At 38.5% G+C, this 19,828-nt stretch overlaps 1 protein-coding gene across 4 annotated transcripts in view; it reads left to right on the forward strand.

The window, feature by feature from the left end:
• myt1lb (myelin transcription factor 1-like, b) overlaps positions 1-19,828 on the forward strand; it is a 185,001-nt gene that overhangs the window by 115,604 nt on the left and 49,569 nt on the right. For all 4 annotated transcript variants that reach the window (XM_039650967.2, XM_039650968.2, XM_039650969.2 and 1 more), the window contains one exon: positions 14,708-14,842. In XM_039650967.2, coding sequence (XP_039506901.2) covers positions 14,708-14,842 — 135 coding nt within the window. The remainder of the gene's footprint in view (positions 1-14,707; positions 14,843-19,828) is intronic.

A 19,828-nucleotide genomic window follows, 5' to 3' on the forward strand; every position in this document is an offset into this window, starting at 1 on the left:
GGATGTTTTATCTCCAGCTGATGTGGGCGTTTTCATGGCTTGCCTCAACGTTAGCGTTTGAATAGCGTTTCACTCTCAGTAGGCGGGGTCACATTAACACGTCATACGCTATAATTAGGTGAAAGGAAAAAGACTGACATCTCTGTTTTCATACAGATTACATCAACTGAGAATAGTTGCTTTTTTATATAAATTACTTCATTTTAATCTACTCTGTGTGATTTTTACCCCCATCTAAGGTATATGACCATCCAGTGAATATTAGTTTCTGTTCCTCTCAATTCCGATTTCGTTTTGGCCAATGTAGTCCAAGATTAACATGTCTTCCAGTTCGACCTCGTCCATGAGTGTTAACTCAAACGTAAACGCGAAAGGCGAAGCTTGAATTAACGGGTATGTCCCTCTTTGGCTAATGTACTTTCAAGATGGAGGGGCAACATGGCGACCGACATTAGATCCCCTTACCCGTATGTATTTTCAGTGGCATATACACTCACGAGAATACTTTATTACTTGAACGAAGTAAATATACATTAATGAGCACATATATTTTTGAAAGAACTAAGTGTTTTTAGCTAAGAATAAACTAAAAGAGTTACACAGTGTAGCTTTAAAAGAAGAGAATTTCAGCTTCATAAAGAGAAATCTTTCGTGTCTCTGTGACAAGTATTTACTGGGTTACAGTTCATTTTTCGGACGCGTTTCAGAAAGATTTTACGGAGACAGAGTGAGCTCAAAGCGCACTGTTTATTTTATTTATTTCACATAAACACAAGGTTTTGATGTTAATAAGAGTGTACACAAAAAAAGAAAACCCTCTATAGTTCATAATCATGTATTTATTTTATTTATATGACCATTAATGACGGATTATTTTAAGTCTATGTTGCAGCCATGTGAAAAAAACAAACAAACAAACAAACAAACAAAAAAAAAACCCAGGGACACGTTTTTGGTCCTCAGGGGGTTAAGGCAAGTATTGGTTTTTGCTTGGGAGTAAAAAAAAGTTCAAAATACCTGAGCGGCAGCTTACTGAGAGTGGCTTTTAGATGCATATGTGATGTGTGTGTTGTGTGCTTTCGTTTCAAAAATAAAATAAATGCCACAAAAATTTGAAAACAGCAGTTAAGAAAGCGTCTGATCATAGCGAAGTGAACATGTTAGCACCAGCTCTGCAATTCGGCTCTCCGGTCAAGTCATGTTGCGTTCATTTGTATGGCACTTTACACAACAGATTGCTTTCAATTAGAGTTTCAACTTCTACTATAAAGCAGCTCTCCAGTGTGTTTTTTTTCTTGCATTTGACTTTGACTGAACTGGGGTGTGTTTCCCGAAAGCTTGCTGTCTGTCGCTAATTCCAACTAAATTATGTTTCCTGAAACCATCAATAGCCGCGTTTCCACTGCCGGGCCAGGGCCGGGCCGTGCTAGTGCGTGCCAGGGCCAGTCGCGTTTCCACTGTCACTTCCGGGGCTTCATCGGGGCTTCCTCGGGGCCAACGGCCAGGATTTCTGGCCCGTCGAATACCTTGGGCCAGAGGGGGCCAGCTCGGGCTAGAGGCGTGCTCAAGGTAAAAGGCGGAGTTTATCGGTGTTATGGAACGTTATGATCTGAAGCAAGATGCACATAGGGGTGTCCATGTTTAACCGATTAACCGTTTAAAATTGCATAACATTTTAATTTGAACTGTAGGCCTATGCCAAATGCTGCGCAACAATATATAGGCTATATATAGCTACATATCGACGAATTTTCAGATATTTGTTTGATTTTTTTGCCCCTTAAACATTTAAAATATTTGACAAATTAATATGAAAAAATATATATTTTACTGGTTTTCTGAGGCCAAATTAGAACCTGGAAATGATATTTTCCCCCCAGTGCTGAATGAGAAGAGCCGTAACCACAGCCTACAGAAAGGGGATTTATGGGTGATTTATAGGCTATAATAAATGTGTCTGATAATAAAATAATATAAAATAACGAGGCATTAATTGTTTATTAATAAACTATTGTTTTCTAAATGATTTTCGGCTAAAAACATAGCTCCATCTCCGGATGCACATTTAGAGAGAAATTAAGCTACATAAACATAGAAGATATTGGCTTTCGATTCGAATTTGTTCGTTTTAAATTGGACATTTATGTCCAATTTAAAACGAACAAATTCGAATGCGGTAGCTGTTTCAGGTCTCGCGCTTCAGTTCACGGAGTTCATCATGAAGCGCGCCTTGATTAATTGTTAAAGCACAACGTTTTCTTGTTATAAATAAATTTATTTGCGAATAATGTATTATTATTTTCTGTATGACCAGAAATGAAAGAGTATTTTAAGTTGTTTCCACTGAAAGAAATGCAATGAAACTGTTCACATGGGCGTCTCGCAGCCATCAGTGCGTGCTCCACACACACTGGATATGCGCTGATATTTGTCAAAAATATTGTGTTTATTTGTGCTCTATTCCTTTTTTGGATAAAGGCGTCTTCTACATATGCAGCCTAATAAAAAGTTACAATAATGATGATGATGGTTATTATTATTATTATTATTATTTGCAGACACGGAGTTTTTGTGAAATGGACGTTTTGCTTATTTTCAATTGGCAATTTCAGTTTGAAGGGTGATGGAAATGGGGCTTTAACTGCTCCGTACTTGCTGCGTTTTATTTCTATAAATTAATTTCGTTTCAAATGGGGTCCAATCAGTTATTAAAGGTGTTAAAAAATTAACTCCGTATCTCGAGGTTGCGGCGCGCACACTATGCACCGAGTATTAACCGATGGGCCTCGGTTAACGATTAATGAATAACTTGAAAACGTGCCCGCAGCCCTACTTGTTATATCGCGCAAAAAATCGCTGCTTGAAATGGAGAATCGCCTGTACTGGTCTCGGGACACTATTGCAGCCACTACGGCAGTTGAGTTAATATACATGCTATCTTCCTAATTTAAAAAATAAATTAATTCATAATACCCGCTGAAATGGGTTGGGTTTTATGACGTTTGATCCTGAAAGGCGTGTTAGGGGTGGGGTCTGGGGCAGCGCTGTGGGGCTACTGGCCCGGCAGTGGAAACGCAAGCCCGGTGCTTGAGGCCCGAGGCCACTAGCTCGGCCCGGCTCGCTGTTAGCTCTGGCCCAGCCCTAGCCCGGCAGTGGAAACGCGGCTATTCTAACGAACATTAGCAAATAGTATCGCAAAGTTGTGTGTTTGGAATGACAGATCTCGACCCATGGTTAGAAGAAGAGTTTCTAGATTGCATGACATGTGGACTCAATAAATCCTTATCTTGAGCCAAATAAGCAAGCTGACATTCAGTACAATCTATATCTTTTGTTTATAATACATACATTGTCATTTATGTCTTTGAGTTTGTCAAGAGATTTATTCTGAAGCGTGCGCATGTGCAAACGTACACTAGTATGTAAGAACCCAGATAGCAAACTGACATTGAATCAACGTGGAAATATGACATCGAAACAACGTTGATCTGACATAGTTTTGCTCATCGAATTAACGTTGAACCAACGTCAGACGCGTCATTCTTTCAAAACTAACGGAAAATCAACTTGAAATCAACGCGTTGTTTCAACGTTATGAAAGCAAACCAATTTTCGATTTTCATTTAGCTTTGAAGAATGCCGCGTCTGACGTTGGTTCAACGTTAATTCGATGAACAAAATCAACGTTGTTTCAATGTCATGAGAGACGTCGTTTCCACGTTGATTCAATGTCAGTTTGCTGTCTGGGAACCAGCCTGTGATTGAACCTGGAAATGAAGCAAAATATCTGAGATAAATGAGAAATAGTCCTCAGATGTGATATCCGTAATTTATAGCAAAACACCTAGCATTGATTCGATCTCAAACAGATTCATTAAGAGTTATCACTCCTCCACCTGCGTGACATCATTAACCAACGTGGTTAAATAACCAATTTGCGAATTGGTTTTGGGAAACGGTCGCAACTAGCTAGTTGATTTCTTCAACGATGCATCATACTGTGGTAGTGAAGCAACAAGTTACGTCGTTGTATGGGAAACACAACCCCTGAACAGAAGAAATTAACTGGAGAAGATTTCCACCTCAAAGAAGGAACCAATGAACCAATGGTAGTTGAAAGGCGTTTATCAAAAATTCAAGTTTAGAATTACCAAAACATTCATTTTGGGCTGATCTTGTTCAAAATGACATCACATGAGTGAATTCTTTGGCTTTTCTTGAAAGTATATCATCAGGGCCTTTAGAGCAGTGGTTCTCAACCAAGAGACCATATTACGGGTCCTCAACAAACTTCCAAGAGGGCCTCAAGGTTTACTCAAAATTATGTAAAATAATAGAAGAAAAAAGGAAGCTAAAACAAGTAAAAATCAAGCCTTCAGAAATTTTTGTGGACAATGGGGGACCACAAGGTCAAAGGTCAAGGTCTTGAGGTCAAAAAGGTTTAGAGTATATCCCCCTTTTCATTGTTCTGCTTCATTGAAGTACAAAATAAATGTTGAAAAGGTGGAGCCTCTGCTTTGAGGTCAAGTTAATCCAGCGAGTGAAATGACTAACTAATGAATGCAAATAATACCCTCTCCAATTATATTTAGACCTGCATTTATTCTTGCTGTTCATGCAATAAACAATTTTAACCCTGATTTTCCACTCACCGACAATTAGGGGAGTTAACTGACAAATTGTTTGCATGAGTGACAATTGGTACACTGAAAACGTTGAATTAAATATAGAATTTTTAAATAGAAATCTGGAATATATATATATATATATATATATATATATATTATTTATTTATTTTTTCCAAAATATACAGTAATCTTTGTTTTATTTACAATAAATAGGGTGTGAGTTTTCAAAGACGCGATCTGAGAGAAGCGCCTCCACCCAAGAGATATTTAGCAGGTTAAATATCTACGATCCAAGTCCTGCAGTGTGAAATGTGTTTTGAGTAGAACTGACATCGGCGTTATTAGGTGTGAATAATCCATAAGAGTACTTTAAAAGTCATTTAGTCTATGGGCAGCTTTACTCTTAAAATAAAGTGAAAAACAACCATTTTATTCCATAAAATTGTTGCGTAATACAACCCCTGATGTGTGTTTTGTGATTTGTCTTAGTAAGACTAAGGCTATGTTTACACGGAAACGATCTGAAGAGAAAACGCAAAGGTAGCGTTGTGTTATCACTTTTTATTCTTCCTTTAGACGAGCGTTATGGGTGGGAATTCCCCGTGCACATGGTGACGCAAAAGTGTGTGAAATTCGATCCAGTGTGCACTCCAGGCGGCTAGGTGGCGATGTGAAGCACTGCCACACAACAACACCAAGTCTGCGCTCCTGCGTACAACCTTCACTGTCAAGCAGACTTTTGCATTTTTACACTTTACACGGGAACGCGACGTTGGAGCGTTTTTAAGATTTCCACTCTGGAGGGTGGTTTCACTTTTTTGGGGTTTTTTAACCCCCAAAAACGCCGTCGCCGTGTAAACGAAAGGCACATCCGATAAAATGTTTTAACGTTTTCACCAGTGATCGTTCTCGTGTAAACAGGGCCTGCGTTAACCCAGACAGCAAACTGACATTGAATCAACGTGGAAACGACGTCTCTCATGACATTGAAACAACGTTGATTTTGCTCATCGAATTAACGTTGAACCAACGTCAGACGCGGCATTCTTCAAAGCTAAATGAAAATCGAAAATTGGTTTGCTTTCATAACGTTGAAACAACGCGTTGATTTCAAGTTGATTTTCCGTTAGTTTTGAAAGAATGACGCGTCTGACGTTGGTTCAACGTTAATTCGATGAGCAAAACTATGTCAGATCAACGTTGTTTCGATGTCATATTCTCACGTTGATTCAATGTCAGTTTGCTATCTGGGAATGCACATGCTACCAATTCCTACTCACATTTTCCTTCTTTTTTCCAAATTGTTCTCTGGCACTCTCCACTGCACTGTCCCATAAACACCCTAAATGATAAAAAAGGCTAGGAAAAGCATGAAACCTTAGAGTAAGAACATTTAGAAAATTTGTAACATCACCTTCAACAATGTGTGTAATTACAGTTATTTTCTTCTACTCACCTTCATTTCGTTCCAAACTGTATGACTTCCTTTCTTCCATGAAGCACAAAACTAGACATTTCAAGCAATTATTTTCATGCAATGACAAAATACATTTGCTGGGGCTGTCAAGCTCCAAAAACAAAAAAGAACAAAACATAGAAGCCATATGCTTTGTGCGAGGAACAGACCACCGTAACTTCATTCACAGCTCATGCAACTTGGCATGTTACATGTGGTTAATAGACAGGTAAGCAATGGTATTACAAACCGGGCACGTTTGAAAATATGCATGCAAATGTTTAATAAATACAGTGCACATAATATTTTAGAGATCTGTGGAAAATGTACAACCAACGGACATTATTTCATTGTATTATCTGAGCACCAACAGTGCTTTTGGAAAATAGTTTATGACGTTAGTCTTCCTCCGCTTGCCATATCTTTATAATTAAATGAACAGAAGTTTGCTTTAGTAGTTTTTAAAGCTTATCTTTAAAGAATTTTATTCTAGTTTACCAATGGTAATTTTCACCTATTCAATCAATCAAATAAATAAATAAATACTTTTTACATCGTTTTTATGATTTATGATATTATTTCTTTTTCTTTTTTTTTTTTTTTACAGATTGAGTTGACTCATCACTGTAAAAAAATATTGTTGGTTTAACTTAAAAAAGTAAGTAACCTGGTTGCCTTAAAATTTTAAGTTCATTGAACTGGAAAAAGTGAGTTAATACAATGAAGGAGATTAATTTAACCATCAGAAACTCAAAATTACATGTTATCTGAACTAAATAAATTATTTAAGTTGATTTGACAAAAGAAAAAAATGTTGTGATTACTACACTGTAAAAATGTTTTGTTGGTTTAACTTAAAAAAGTAAGTAACTTGGGTTGCCTTAAAATATTAAGTTGATTGAACTGGAAAAAGTGAGTTAACACAATGAAGTAGATTAATTTAACCATCAGAAACTCAAAATAATAAGTTATATCAACTAAATAAATTATTATAAAGTTGATTTGACAAAAGAAAACATGTTGTGATAACAAATCTTGAAAATATTTTTTTACAGTGATGAGTAATGCTAACAAGTACACACCAATAACCTATATAATAACAAACAACCTAAATTAAAGTTATTGTATGGCTTCAGGAGTCTTCAGCATGAGCTGCTCCTTTAAAAAGAAAATGATATCACCCTACTCTTTTAACATCCGCAGAGCAGATAGGTCAGTTTCAGTGGACAGGTTCAGGTTCTTCTGCGGTCCTTTGCTCTTAGAGAGCATCCCATACTGACCCCGGGACAAGCTTCCTCAAACATCCCCATGCCTGCAGTGCAAACAGCAGTGGCTTAATGTTGTTCAAACAGGCCAGCATGGCCACATCACAGGCTAAGCTTGTCAGGCATAAGTAATGGCGATCTGCACGGCCGGGAGAACTGCAAATCTCATCCCAGGGACACAGTCTGTGCTCATGCTGCCTATTTATAAACCTCTGCATGGAGATATTGCTCTGGCACTGGAGATCACTGCACGCAGAAACGGAAATTAGACCGTGCTGCTTATGCTGAGGAACTTTCAAGGATTCCTGGTTTATTCCTGTTTCTCCAGGGATAGAGGAGCAATTATTATATCCACAAAATGGATACAAATGATGTCATACATAATCATAAAGCATTTAAAGAGGCCATGTGATGCTATTTTAAAAATTGATTATTTTGTTAAGTTAACATGCTTTAATATTCAATAAACACATTATTTGTCACATTCTGTACATTATTGCTGCACCTCCATTCCCAGTCTGTAATGAAACGCTCTGGAGTGCGTTTCCCGTACAACGACGTAGTTCGCTGATTCACTACCATAGTACGATGCATCGTTGGAAAAATCAACTAGCTAGTCACGACTGTTTCCCGAAACCCATTGTCGCAAAGTATCGTTCAACCACGTTGGTTTCGCACGTGGTGGAGTAATACCTACTTTTAATGAAACTGTTTGAGATCCAATTAACGCTAGATTTGTTTTATATAAATTACAGACATGTCATCTGAGGACTATTTCTAATTGTTATTTTGCTTTATTACCAAACTCAATATTTGGCTCGTTCTTCCATAGTAGAGCACGTTCGCACATGCGCACTCTTCAAACACGTTACTTCAAATCTTTTGAAAAACTAAAAGACGTAAATTCCGTTTGTATGTATTCTAAATAAAAGACACCGGTTGTACTGAATGTCAGCTTGCTTATTTTGTTCAAGATAAGGATTTATTACGTCCAAATGTCATGCAATATAGAAACGACGCCTCTAACCACAGGTCGAGAGCTGTCTTTCAAACGACACAACTTTGCGTTGCTGTTTGCGAACGTTTGTTGGAACGATGGTTTCGGGAAACACAGACTCGTTAAACTATGCTGATAACGACGGAACTTGCGACCATAGTTGGCTAACGATGCTTTCGGGAAACGCACCCCTGATTTCTACAAAGCCCCTCCTTCCGAAAAGTCAAGAGTGCTTTGATTGGCCAGCTGACCCTGTGCATTGTGATTGGCCAAACAGCTTAAGTTTCTCACAGTTTGTGTGCTTTATCTTGTCGAATCGGAGTGAACTGAGGCACTAATAGAGACTCATGAACACTCGCGTCATGCATCCGTGCACACAAGACCAACGGCCAAGGTCAAGAATTTCGTTAAATAATACATTACATTTCGGTTTGTTTTTGACCCTATCGCGAACACTTTGAATATACACCTCCATTTACATGGGATCGTTTTGTGATACTTTTGGTTCTTTTCTAAAAAGCTTGCTGCTGGTCGCTATTCACTGCCATTATATGGACGTGTGCGAACGAGACATTTTTAAAAAAAATTTTTGTGGTCCATAAATATGGGCATATGGCATTAGAACAACACTAACAACACTAAATTATGATTTAGTTCACCCTAAAATGAAAATGATCCCTTTTAGACCTAATGCATGGATCCATACTGTTACATAAGCTGTTTTATTTCCCAACTGATCGCTTAAGACATAACAGACCGTGCTTCTGCGAATACTCACCAAGCCAGGGATTTTGACATAGTTCATGTATACATTAAAGGGTTAGTTCACCCAAAAATGAAAATTAAGTCATTAATTACTCACCCCCATGCTGTACCAACCCCGTAAGACCTTCGTTCGTCTTCGGAACACAAATAAAGATATTTTTGATTGAATTTGAGAGCTGTATAACTACCACATTGGCTGCCTAAGGGACTGCCTCTTGACGGCCCAGAAAGTCAATGAAGAAAATGTTTAAATATCCCAAGTGACTACCGTGGCTCAACTATATGTTTATCAAGCGACGAGAATACTTTTTGTGCGAAAAAACAAACAAAAATAACGAGTTTATTCGACTATTCCTTTTGTTCCTTGTAGGCCAGAAACGAGACTTCCTTAGATTTCCACGACGCATGCGCGAGAATTGCGATCTCCTTCAACTACTTCAGTTCAGTTCTCGCGCATGCGTCGTGGAAATCTAAGGAAGTCTCGTTTCTGGCCTACAAGGAAGAAAAGGAATAGTCGAATAAACTCGTTATTTTTGTTTGTTTTTTCGCACAAAAAGTATTCTCGTCGCTTGATAAACATATAGTTGAGCCACTTGGGATATTTAAACATTTTCTTCATTGACTTTCTGGGCCGTCAAGAGGCAGTCCTTTAGGAGCCAATGTGGTAGTTATACAGCTCTCAAATTTAATCAAAAATTGTGTTCCGAAGACGAACGAAGGTCTTACGGGGTTGGTACAAGATTGGGGTGAGTAATTAATGACTTAATTTTCATTTTTGGGTGAACTTACCCTTTAACATGTATTTGACCGATTAGGTTTGAACCCGAAGCCCAAAGTTCACTTCGCTTGTCCGTTTTCTACTCTATCTCAGATTTTTCGCACAGAAAGGGGTTACTGTAGGATTGTTGTCATTGCAATGACTTTGCAGATTTATTGTCCTCAGACACTGTGAATGTATGAAGAAATTTGACTTGTTTTGAAAGTTTTGCTTCATCTAATCAGCCTTTATAGAGACCACCGATCAAACTGTATCAAATGATGAGCAGGCAGTAACGATCAGTCGCCCCGATTACTATATAATAACCCTGGTTCAAAATGACGACACGTTGGGTCACTATATGCTTTTGTTGTTTTAAAAACTCTGACTCAGACACATAAAAACATCTCCTTTTGTATTCTACAGAAAAAAAGGCATGCAGTTTAAAATGAAATGAGGGTGAGTTAATGATGTCAGAATTGTCATTTTTGGGTGAGCAAACCCTTAAAAACACATACACAACCTCATTGTCCAGATGAGGAAGGGCTGACAGCACGCATGAAAGGACGTTCGGCCGGCATGCACGGCAGACACTATCTCTCTAATGGCAGAATAATGAGGGATGCTTGGCTTTAACACTGCGATAGCATCTCGCCATGGTAGAAATAGCAGCAGACGCTGCCTAACCAGGGGGCATTATGATTTATAAAAAGTGTGGAGGCCTGACAGTTATGGAAGGAGCTCTTCCTTAAAGAAGGCATGAGGCGGAGATGGAAATTGAACAGTATCAGTATGACCGATAACAAACGACAGGACCACTGACTGCACATTAATTATCCACAGACGCTATGGTAATGGGGGCCATTTGCTATGCAAAGCATGGCTTGTCCGAAGCCACAATCAATATCCAGCACTTTCTAATATGTATTCCGCTCAGCTTGGCTTTGCTCTCTCTCACTCGCTCGTTTGTTTTCTCTCTCTTTGAAATGGCTGCAGAATAGTCTGAGGATTCATGGCTTATTATCTTAAAGTGCCCCTATTTGGCTTTTTCGGATATTATCTTTCATGTGGTGTGTAATATGTAGCTGTTTGTGAATGTACCGTAAAAGGTCTGAAAAGTTTTAAAACATCTAAGAGCAGATAAACTTATGTGTGTTTATAGCAAATTTGCACAAAGCCAGCCTGTGGTTTTCACTGATGGCCGGTGAACAACATCTAATTTTCCTCGCTCAAACTCTTTAGTTGTAACTGAGACTGGAAGAATTTTGTTTGTGTTAACATGTCGAGAAGACGCTGTTTTCTGCTCTGCAAAAGTAAGTCCTCTTTACATGTACTTCCAACGGATGATATTGATACAGTAAAACCAATGCCACATTCTGCAAGCGGTCGACCAATCACAACCGATTGGGCCATCTAACCAATCAGAGCAGAGTAGACCAATCACAACAGACTGGGCCATCTGACCAATCAGAGCAGAGTAGACCAATCACAACAGACTGGGCCATCTGACCAATCAGAGCAGAGTAGACCAATCACAACAGACTGAGCCATCTGACCAGTCAGAGCAGAGTAGACCAATCACAACAGACTGAGCCATGTGACCAATCAGAGCAGAGTAGACCAATCACAACAGACTAGGCCATCTGACCAATCAGAGCAGAGTAGACAACTCAATACAGACTGGGCCATCTGACCAATCAGAGCAGAGTAGACCAATCACAACAGACTGAGCCATGTGGCCAATCAGAGCAGAGTAGACCAATCACCACAGACTGGGCCATCTGACCAATCAGAGCAGAGTAGACCAATCACAACAGACTGGGCCATCTGACCAATCAGTGCAGAGTAGACCAATCATAACAGACTGAGCCATCTGACCAATCAGAGCAAAGTAGACCAATCACAACAGACTGAGCCATCTGACCAATCAGAGCAGAGTAGACCAATCACAACAGACTGGGCCATCTGACCAATCAGAGCAGAGTAGACCAATCACAACAGACTGAGCCATCTGACCAATCAGAGCAGAGTAGACCAATCACAACAGACTGGGCCACCTGACCAATCAGAGCAGAGTAGGCTTTTGGAAATGTGCAATTTAGAGAGAGAGGATCCTCAATCAAACTCAATGATAAATGTAAAGATTCGTCGAGATCCGAACACCACGCACATATAACGTTTCATGCATGAGCGAACTCGGAACCGAACACTCACAATGACAAGACGGTTGGAATTCCAAACAAGAATAAACCAGGACCAAGTGAGTTTTCGCTCAATCAGCGTTTCAACCGTGGACATACGTCAGTTAAACAGCTTGTAATCAATGTCATATATTGTCATATTTACCTCAGAAAACCCACATAAACTCGTTAGTCAGAGCTAGAAAAAATAACTCATATTTTGATAAATATATACACCATATTATATGCATTATAATCTTAATGTTCTTCAATATTTAATGCATATTTGAATAAATCTGGCAAGTTTTTATGTCAGCCACCATGTAAATGTTTATATTTCATATAATCTTCTTATTATAAAAATAAATAAAAGTGTAATTTAAGTGTTTTTATAGCTACAAAACAGTTCATTATTACCTTCATATTAGGCTAATGAAGCCTAGAAGGCTACAACTAGACTCCCTTAAGCCCCTTTCACACAGAGATTCCAGAAAATACACGGATAATGTGACCCAGCGTTTGTCCAGAAATTGTTTGATTTCGGTTCATTCACACTGCCAGTGATTTGCCGGGATCTGTGAGTGCGTTCACACACAACCCGTAAAAATCCCGGGAAGACACATGACGTCAGGATGAGACGTATAACGGACGCGTCGAAAACATGTAAACGCGCATACCGTACACGCGCTGGTGAACGATCTCAGCTTCAGTACGGATAGTGAGGAGCTCCTGTCTCTGCTTCGCTCCAGTTTGCAGGTATTTGTTCGTCCTTTCTTTGCTGATGACGAACACAAACTTTCTTTTAAGAGCAACAGAGTCGCGCGATGGCACGAGCGTCATCACTATGACACACCCTTTACGGCATTGGTCCTGGCTTTTGTTCACACAGCGCGCGTTCCGGGACTGATTACAGCAATGTTACTAGGTCCCCAACCCGGGATCAATCCCAGAATCAATCCCAGGTCGTGTTTGCGTTCACACAGAAGGCGTTCTGGCAATTTGCCGGCAATTTCCCGGGATCAACTCGCTGTGTGAAAGGGGCTATAGTTTACAGCATTAGTTAAGAGATTTGATTTCCTTGAGAAAATGTGCCATTTATTGTAACTGATATCCAAAATAATCAATATTCAATCGGAATCGAAATCAAATCGAATTGCAACCTTGTGAATCGAAATTGAATCGAATTGTGAAATTTGTGTCAATACCCAGCCCTACTCATTAGTTATCTTTATTGAAATAAACTAATTACAGTACAAATCACTACAATCCAGTGCATTCAGTAGTTCTTTACCTACAGTACCAACACTGTCGATGGTGTTTGACTCTGCACTAGGGTTGGGTATCGTTTGAATTTGAACGATTCTGATTCCGATTCCGATTCCTTGTTTCGATTCCGGTTCCTAACGATTCTCGATTTCGATTCTTTTAAGAGGCAGGGTCAAAAAAGTAAGGAAATACTGAAATTCTGAAGGAAATACTCCTTCTGTCACAAATACTTGTCACAAATTTTGCATTTTGCCGAGATTTCGTTAATTTTTAGAAAAGTGAAGCCACACTTTGGACCGCCGACGTAAGCTACTAATGTTCGACTCGCGCGGTTATGCCAACACTTCTGGTAGACGCTTCTCCGTTGGTGTTGTTCAGCGGTTTCTTCTTCCGCTCGGCGGACTGTGAATATCGAAACTAGGAATCGAAATTTTAACTTTTGAACGATTCCGGGAAAAACGAAAAGTTAGTCCCGGTTCCAATCGATACTCGATTCTCGATACCCAACCCTACTCTGCACTGCCATCTAAAGATGTGGATCCGCATGATCCTCTCTGAGTTTTATGGACATTTTTCAACGTTCAATGAAAAAGAAGCGTCACTCCTCAGGATTCTCCTCAAGTTTCCTCCTATGTAAATAAAAAAAATGTGTTCTGTTTTCTGATTTTCTCCTTTTTTGGAGAATTTGTGAGAACATGAAAGAACAAAAGACATTTTCTCTATGCAAAACAGAATTACTTTTTTAACTTATGACCTGAACATGTCATGCTTTTCACCTGTGTGTTTGTGCCCAATTTTGCAATAGTTTAGTTGATGTTGTTTCAAGCACTAGCACTGCTTTCTATTTTCAGTCTAAAACTCTAAAATTGAGCCCACGTCTTTCACATGCTCTCCTGCTATTCCTGTCTGTTTTGAGATTACTTTGATACAGAAGGCAACGTGATGCCTGTTACTAGGTTACTCCATCCTTAAAATTTTAATCAGTGGGAACTGTAGCATACTCACTGTCTCACTCTCTCTATTTGAAACACAGCCAATAGCCCTGGACAGCCATCAGGAAGATATGTAAATCTTATTTATATATATAGCCCATAGCCAATACATTGACTCACCCATAGACCCTCCCCTCGAAGAAATCAGGACAGAAGTGTTTGAAAGTGGACAAAAGAGACGGATTAAAACACCAGGTGTGAACGGGAATGTGTCTACTTGTGATCCGATCGACCAAACACATATATACCAGGAGTAAACAAAGCCCTTGGGTCCATAAAAGTGAAGCTAAAGCTGAACTGAACATAATGGTGACGTGTGGTTGTTTGACAGAATCTTTCTAAGTAGGCAATTCTTGGACCAGACTTTTTAATAATAGTCCTGTGTGCGTTTGTGTACGCAGATTCTTCACGGTCGGGGAAAAAAGAAAGCCGCTGTCCAACGCCTGGCTGTGACGGCACAGGTCACGTGACGGGTTTGTACCCGCATCACCGCAGCCTGTCTGGATGCCCGCATAAAGACCGAGTCCCACCAGAAAGTAAGCAAGCTCTTTCTACGTTTGCCTGCTTCTTCCTTTAAATCTTTGCTATTTTTCATGCCGGCTTAAATGAAAAGAGGTCATAATCATTGGTTGTCTGTGTGTGTTTGTCTGTGGGAACTGCATGCCGTCCTCCTCCACACTAAAAACATCTGCTCATTCCTATGCAATACCTCTTAACCTTCAGCACTTTCAGCTCCATCAATGAGACGTTAGAATGGGATTTAGGTAAAAGCCTGAAATAAGATCTGTGGTTCTTGCAGCACTTTATGTTTACTGATGTTTTGCTTTTCCTGACAAAAATAATATCACTTCCTGGATGATGTTATTAACGGGCTTTCGTTGTTGTTGTACAAATGACTAACCGAAATATACAACACTATCTCACGACCAATTCGTACGAATTTGACGCATGATTAAAAAGTGTCTAACTCGTACTAATTCGTACGACCTCACTCGTACTAATTTCTACGATTTGTCTAAACCCGCGTGATGGTTAGGTTTAGGGGCGGGGTCAGGGGTAGGTCATTCGTACGAATTCATACGAATTGGCCAATTCGTAAAATATGTACGATTTAGCAAAATCGTATTAATTCGTACGTGTGAGGTCGTATGAATTGTTACGAATTAGGGATGGGACAGTATGAAAATTTCATATCACGATTATAGTGTCCAAAATAATCGTGATTATCAATATTATCACGGTTTTGTTAAAAATTTATGAAATAACTGATGCTCACACTGAAAACATTTCAACAAGTTTTATAATTGAAAATCAACAAACAACAAATAAAACAAGCCTCTCTATGCAGTTTTTAAGCAAGATTCTATAGACCCTTTTACAGTTGCTAAACATGGTGACGTTTTTTTGTGGGCGGAGCTTAGGTGGAGGCAGAAAGATCCGTCTGGCCGCTTCACTAACGCTAGTTAGCAAGGATTGTTAGCTTGTTTTTTAACAATGACTGGAGAAAATCCGATATTATCTTAATGTGTAAGCTCACTCACTGTCTAGGACTGTGATTTTTATTTCCAAAAGTTATTTTTAATAGTTTTTTGTAAAACCCAAAATGACCACACCTCAGATTTGGTCCTCTTAAAAGGCTGAAAAATCTCCTGAGCACGGTCACTGCCTTCCGCCATTCCTTCTCCAATAGTAATTTAAAAAAATATTGCGTGCTGCGCGCCTGCGTCAGACTGGCCGACAGGATTCAGTTAGTTATTAAAATCACGATAATCAAACACGGTTTTAATGATAATTAAATTTTAAACGATAATACTAACCGTCAGTACATTTTATCACGGTTTATCGTGAAACCGGTTATCGTCCCATCCCTATTACGAATTAGCCACTTTTTAATCATTCGTCGAATTCGTACGACTTGGGCGTGAGATCGGGTTGAAATATAAGTGATTGAGGACACTTGATTACTCATCAGTTGCCACAACAATAACCATATTCTTAAGAAAGCATGTTATGTTTAAAATAATTCAATTTGAAAGAGGGGGGAAACAAAACCAATAAACATCTGGAATATTGATCAGCTTTTCATGTTTCTGCGGAGTTCCTGCGGACTTGACAAAATGAACATTCACTCAAACCAAAACAGTGAAATTACTTAAAATTCACCCCTGTTCACTTCATTGAGATGTTGTGATGAAAGAAATAATAACATATTATAATAAATCATATAGTTGACATCATCCAGTTTATTAAACTGTTCATTTCGATGGACTTTGGTCTAAAAATGAAATTCAAAGTCAGTCATTGAATGACATTTTTACACCTGAATGTATGAGGATTTTGTGTTAACTTAAACTTTATTTGAAGTTTTCTTGAAATGAAGAGTTCAGATGCAAAATGCCTCTAAGTGCCATTTGAAATTTTCTTCTAGAATGACCATTTTTATCAAGCTTGTGTAATTAAGTTCAGTGATTTCACTTAAATGGCAATGATAATTACCTATTAATTGTTATTTAAGTGAAATTACTGAACTTAAATATACAAGTTTGATAAAAAATCATCATTGAAGAAGAAAATTTCAAATGGCATTTAGAGGCTTTTGCATCTGAACTCTTCAAATAATTAAGTTCATACACTATTCAAACCTATATGAATGTTGCTATTGCTGAAGGAAGTCTGTGGCGATGTAAAGACCCGCCGCCGTCGCAGAATCACAGACATGCATGAATGCGTTTATTGTTTCTGTTGGTAATTACAACGCTATCTTAATGGAGGCCAGTTTAATAAGTTGGTTAGATTTCTCATTTTGTTTTAGATGCTCAATTAAATCCAGTTGAATAAACTGTAATAATTATAATCTGATGAAAGAGTTACAGACAGGGAGATTTCCTTTCATTCACCTTGAGCAAATCTCCTGTTAAAACATCTTTTACGTGATTCATTAAAATGCATTAATATCTGCGTGTTTTTATTCACAAATTAACCAGATGGCAATCAAACTGATGGCTTTGACTACTGACTGAAATTAGTTCACAAAAAGATTTGCTTTTAAAGTGTCCAGATGGCAAGTTTGCGAGCTGGCGCTGGGGTGGCGAAGCAGGGGCGTTTTTAGATGACCGTCACATGACGTGTGTGACACACACTTACTGAAACACTGTGTCGTTATGCTGGGTCACTTAGTGGCTGTTATTATCTTCAGACAACTTTTTGCTGCTCAACACTGAAAAAAAGTCGTTTTTTTTTAGACAGATTTTTAAGCAATAAACTTCACATATGGAATTAAGTAAACTCTACTAAGTTAAGTAAAAATTAACAAAGAAAATAAGTAACTTTAAATTGGCCAGGAAAAGTTTTTTGAGTGTTTTCTACTTGGTTAAAACTCTCTTTGCAGTTCTTTTTACTCCAACAATATGACACGCCACAGAACGAAAAATAAAATAGGTAATTGCGACTTTTTATCTCACAATTCTGACTTCATTTCTCAAAAGAATTGATTGATATAAAGTCAGAATTGCGTGTTATAAAGTCAGCATTGATTGATATAAAGTCGCAATTGCAAGTTATAAAGTCAGAATTGCGAGATATAAAGTCGCAATGGCGTGTTGTAAAGTCAGAATTGATTTATATGTCACAATTGTGTGTTGTAAAGTCAGAATTGCGAGATATAAAGTCAAAATTGCATGTTAAAGTCAGAACTGTGTGAAATAAAGTCTGAATTGATTGATATAAAGTCGCAATTTCGAGATATAAAGTCAGAATTGATTGATATAAAGTCGCAATTGCAAGTTATAAAGTCAGAATTGCGAGATATAAAGACAGTATTGCATGAAATAAAGTCGCAATGGCGTGTTGTAAAGTCAGAATTGATTTATATGTCACAATTGTGTTTTGTAAAGTCAGAATTGCAAGATATAAAGTCAAAATTGCGAGTTATAAAGTCAGAATTGCGAGATATAAAGTCAGAACTGTGTGAAATAAAGTCTGAATTGATTGAGATAAAGTCGCAATTTCAAGATATAAATTCAGAATTGATTGATATAAAGTAACAATGGCGTGTTGTAAAATCAGGATTGCAAGATACAAAGTCGCAATCGTGTGTTAAAGTCAGAATTGATTTATATGAAGTCGAAATTGCGTGTTATGAGGTCAGAATTGCGAGATATAGTCAGAACTGTGTGAAATAATAAATATAGAAATAATAAATAAAGTCGCAATTGCCTGTTATAAAGTCAGAACTGTGTCAAATAATAATAATAAATAAAGTTGCAATTGCGTGTTGTAAAGTCAGAATTGTGAGATATAAACTTATAGTGAGATATTTTATTTTTATTAAGCTTCCTACATTTTTACCACACCATTTAAGTGCTTATTTTACTTAATAACATCTAAATTAATAATTCAACAGATATTGTACGGACACTGTTTACATAATACACATAAAGTAGTATTCATCTGAACACTGAGACCTCAATACTTGGAACACAATTACAGTAACATTTGTGAATCGATTTTGAGTATGTATGTGTCATTTTGAGTAGAAAATGAACTCCAGATGTCCCAAAATGTCACTGTTGTTACTGAACCTAACAACAAATGCAATGACACAATGGACTAAAGAGAGCTGGAAGACAGCGAAAAATCAACCTCATTAATTATTCATGCCCCAGTGCATGATGGGAACATCAGTATCTGAAAAGTGGAGTAGGTCCAGCTGACCAATCAGATCGCACTGTGCTTTTCAGGAGGAGGAGCTTCATAGAAGCCTGAACTAAACAGTGTTACTGACAGATGAGAGGAGCTGCAACAAATATAGAATATGGGAAAGGAAAAAAAAATGAAATTAAGCATGAAAACTCATTTAAGTAAAACCCCCCATAAAAATCAAGACTTTTTAAAAGGACATAATAGCTCTTCATTAAAGAAAGCTTTACTTGCGTTCAGACATACACCTCAGTCGTGGAGGTGAGCGGATCCTGCCTGCTGCCCTGTAATGAGCATGTCAGAGGATGTTGAAGATGAGTGTGAGGGATTAAGGAGTTGATAATGATGAAGATGAGCACCGGAAGAGTGCCGGTCTGCTCGCCCCGGCACACACTCTCTGCCCCCACTCCTGCGTCCTAATGAACAGTAATCTAATTCCTGTCGGTCATGGGCAGAGAAGACAAAGACGTGCAGATGAAGAACAGAGTCTGGGATCAGAGAGAGGGAGAGTTGGGGCAGGGATTTCATTGATTGCTGACGTGTGTTTAATGCAAATGAAAGACAAATGCAGAGCTGAAACAATCGAGAGCAGCAACACCTCACACAGAATGACTGGATGCATGAGCTGACTTTAGCTGACAGCTTCAGCTGGTGATGAGAATATAATCAGGGATAGAGTGCTCCGTCAAACCGTCTGTCTGCATCACTCACAACTGAACGCACTGGAGTGTGCTTTACTCACAGCAGGCAGCAGCGAATCTCAGAGGAGGAACTACAATAGAATAGAATAGAATAGAACAGTACAGAGCAGAATAGAATAGAAC

This window comes from Pimephales promelas, chromosome 15 (assembly GCF_988280905.1).
Source record: "Pimephales promelas chromosome 15, fPimPro1.hap1.1, whole genome shotgun sequence".
In the NCBI taxonomy this organism is placed as follows: Eukaryota; Metazoa; Chordata; class Actinopteri; order Cypriniformes; family Leuciscidae; genus Pimephales; species Pimephales promelas.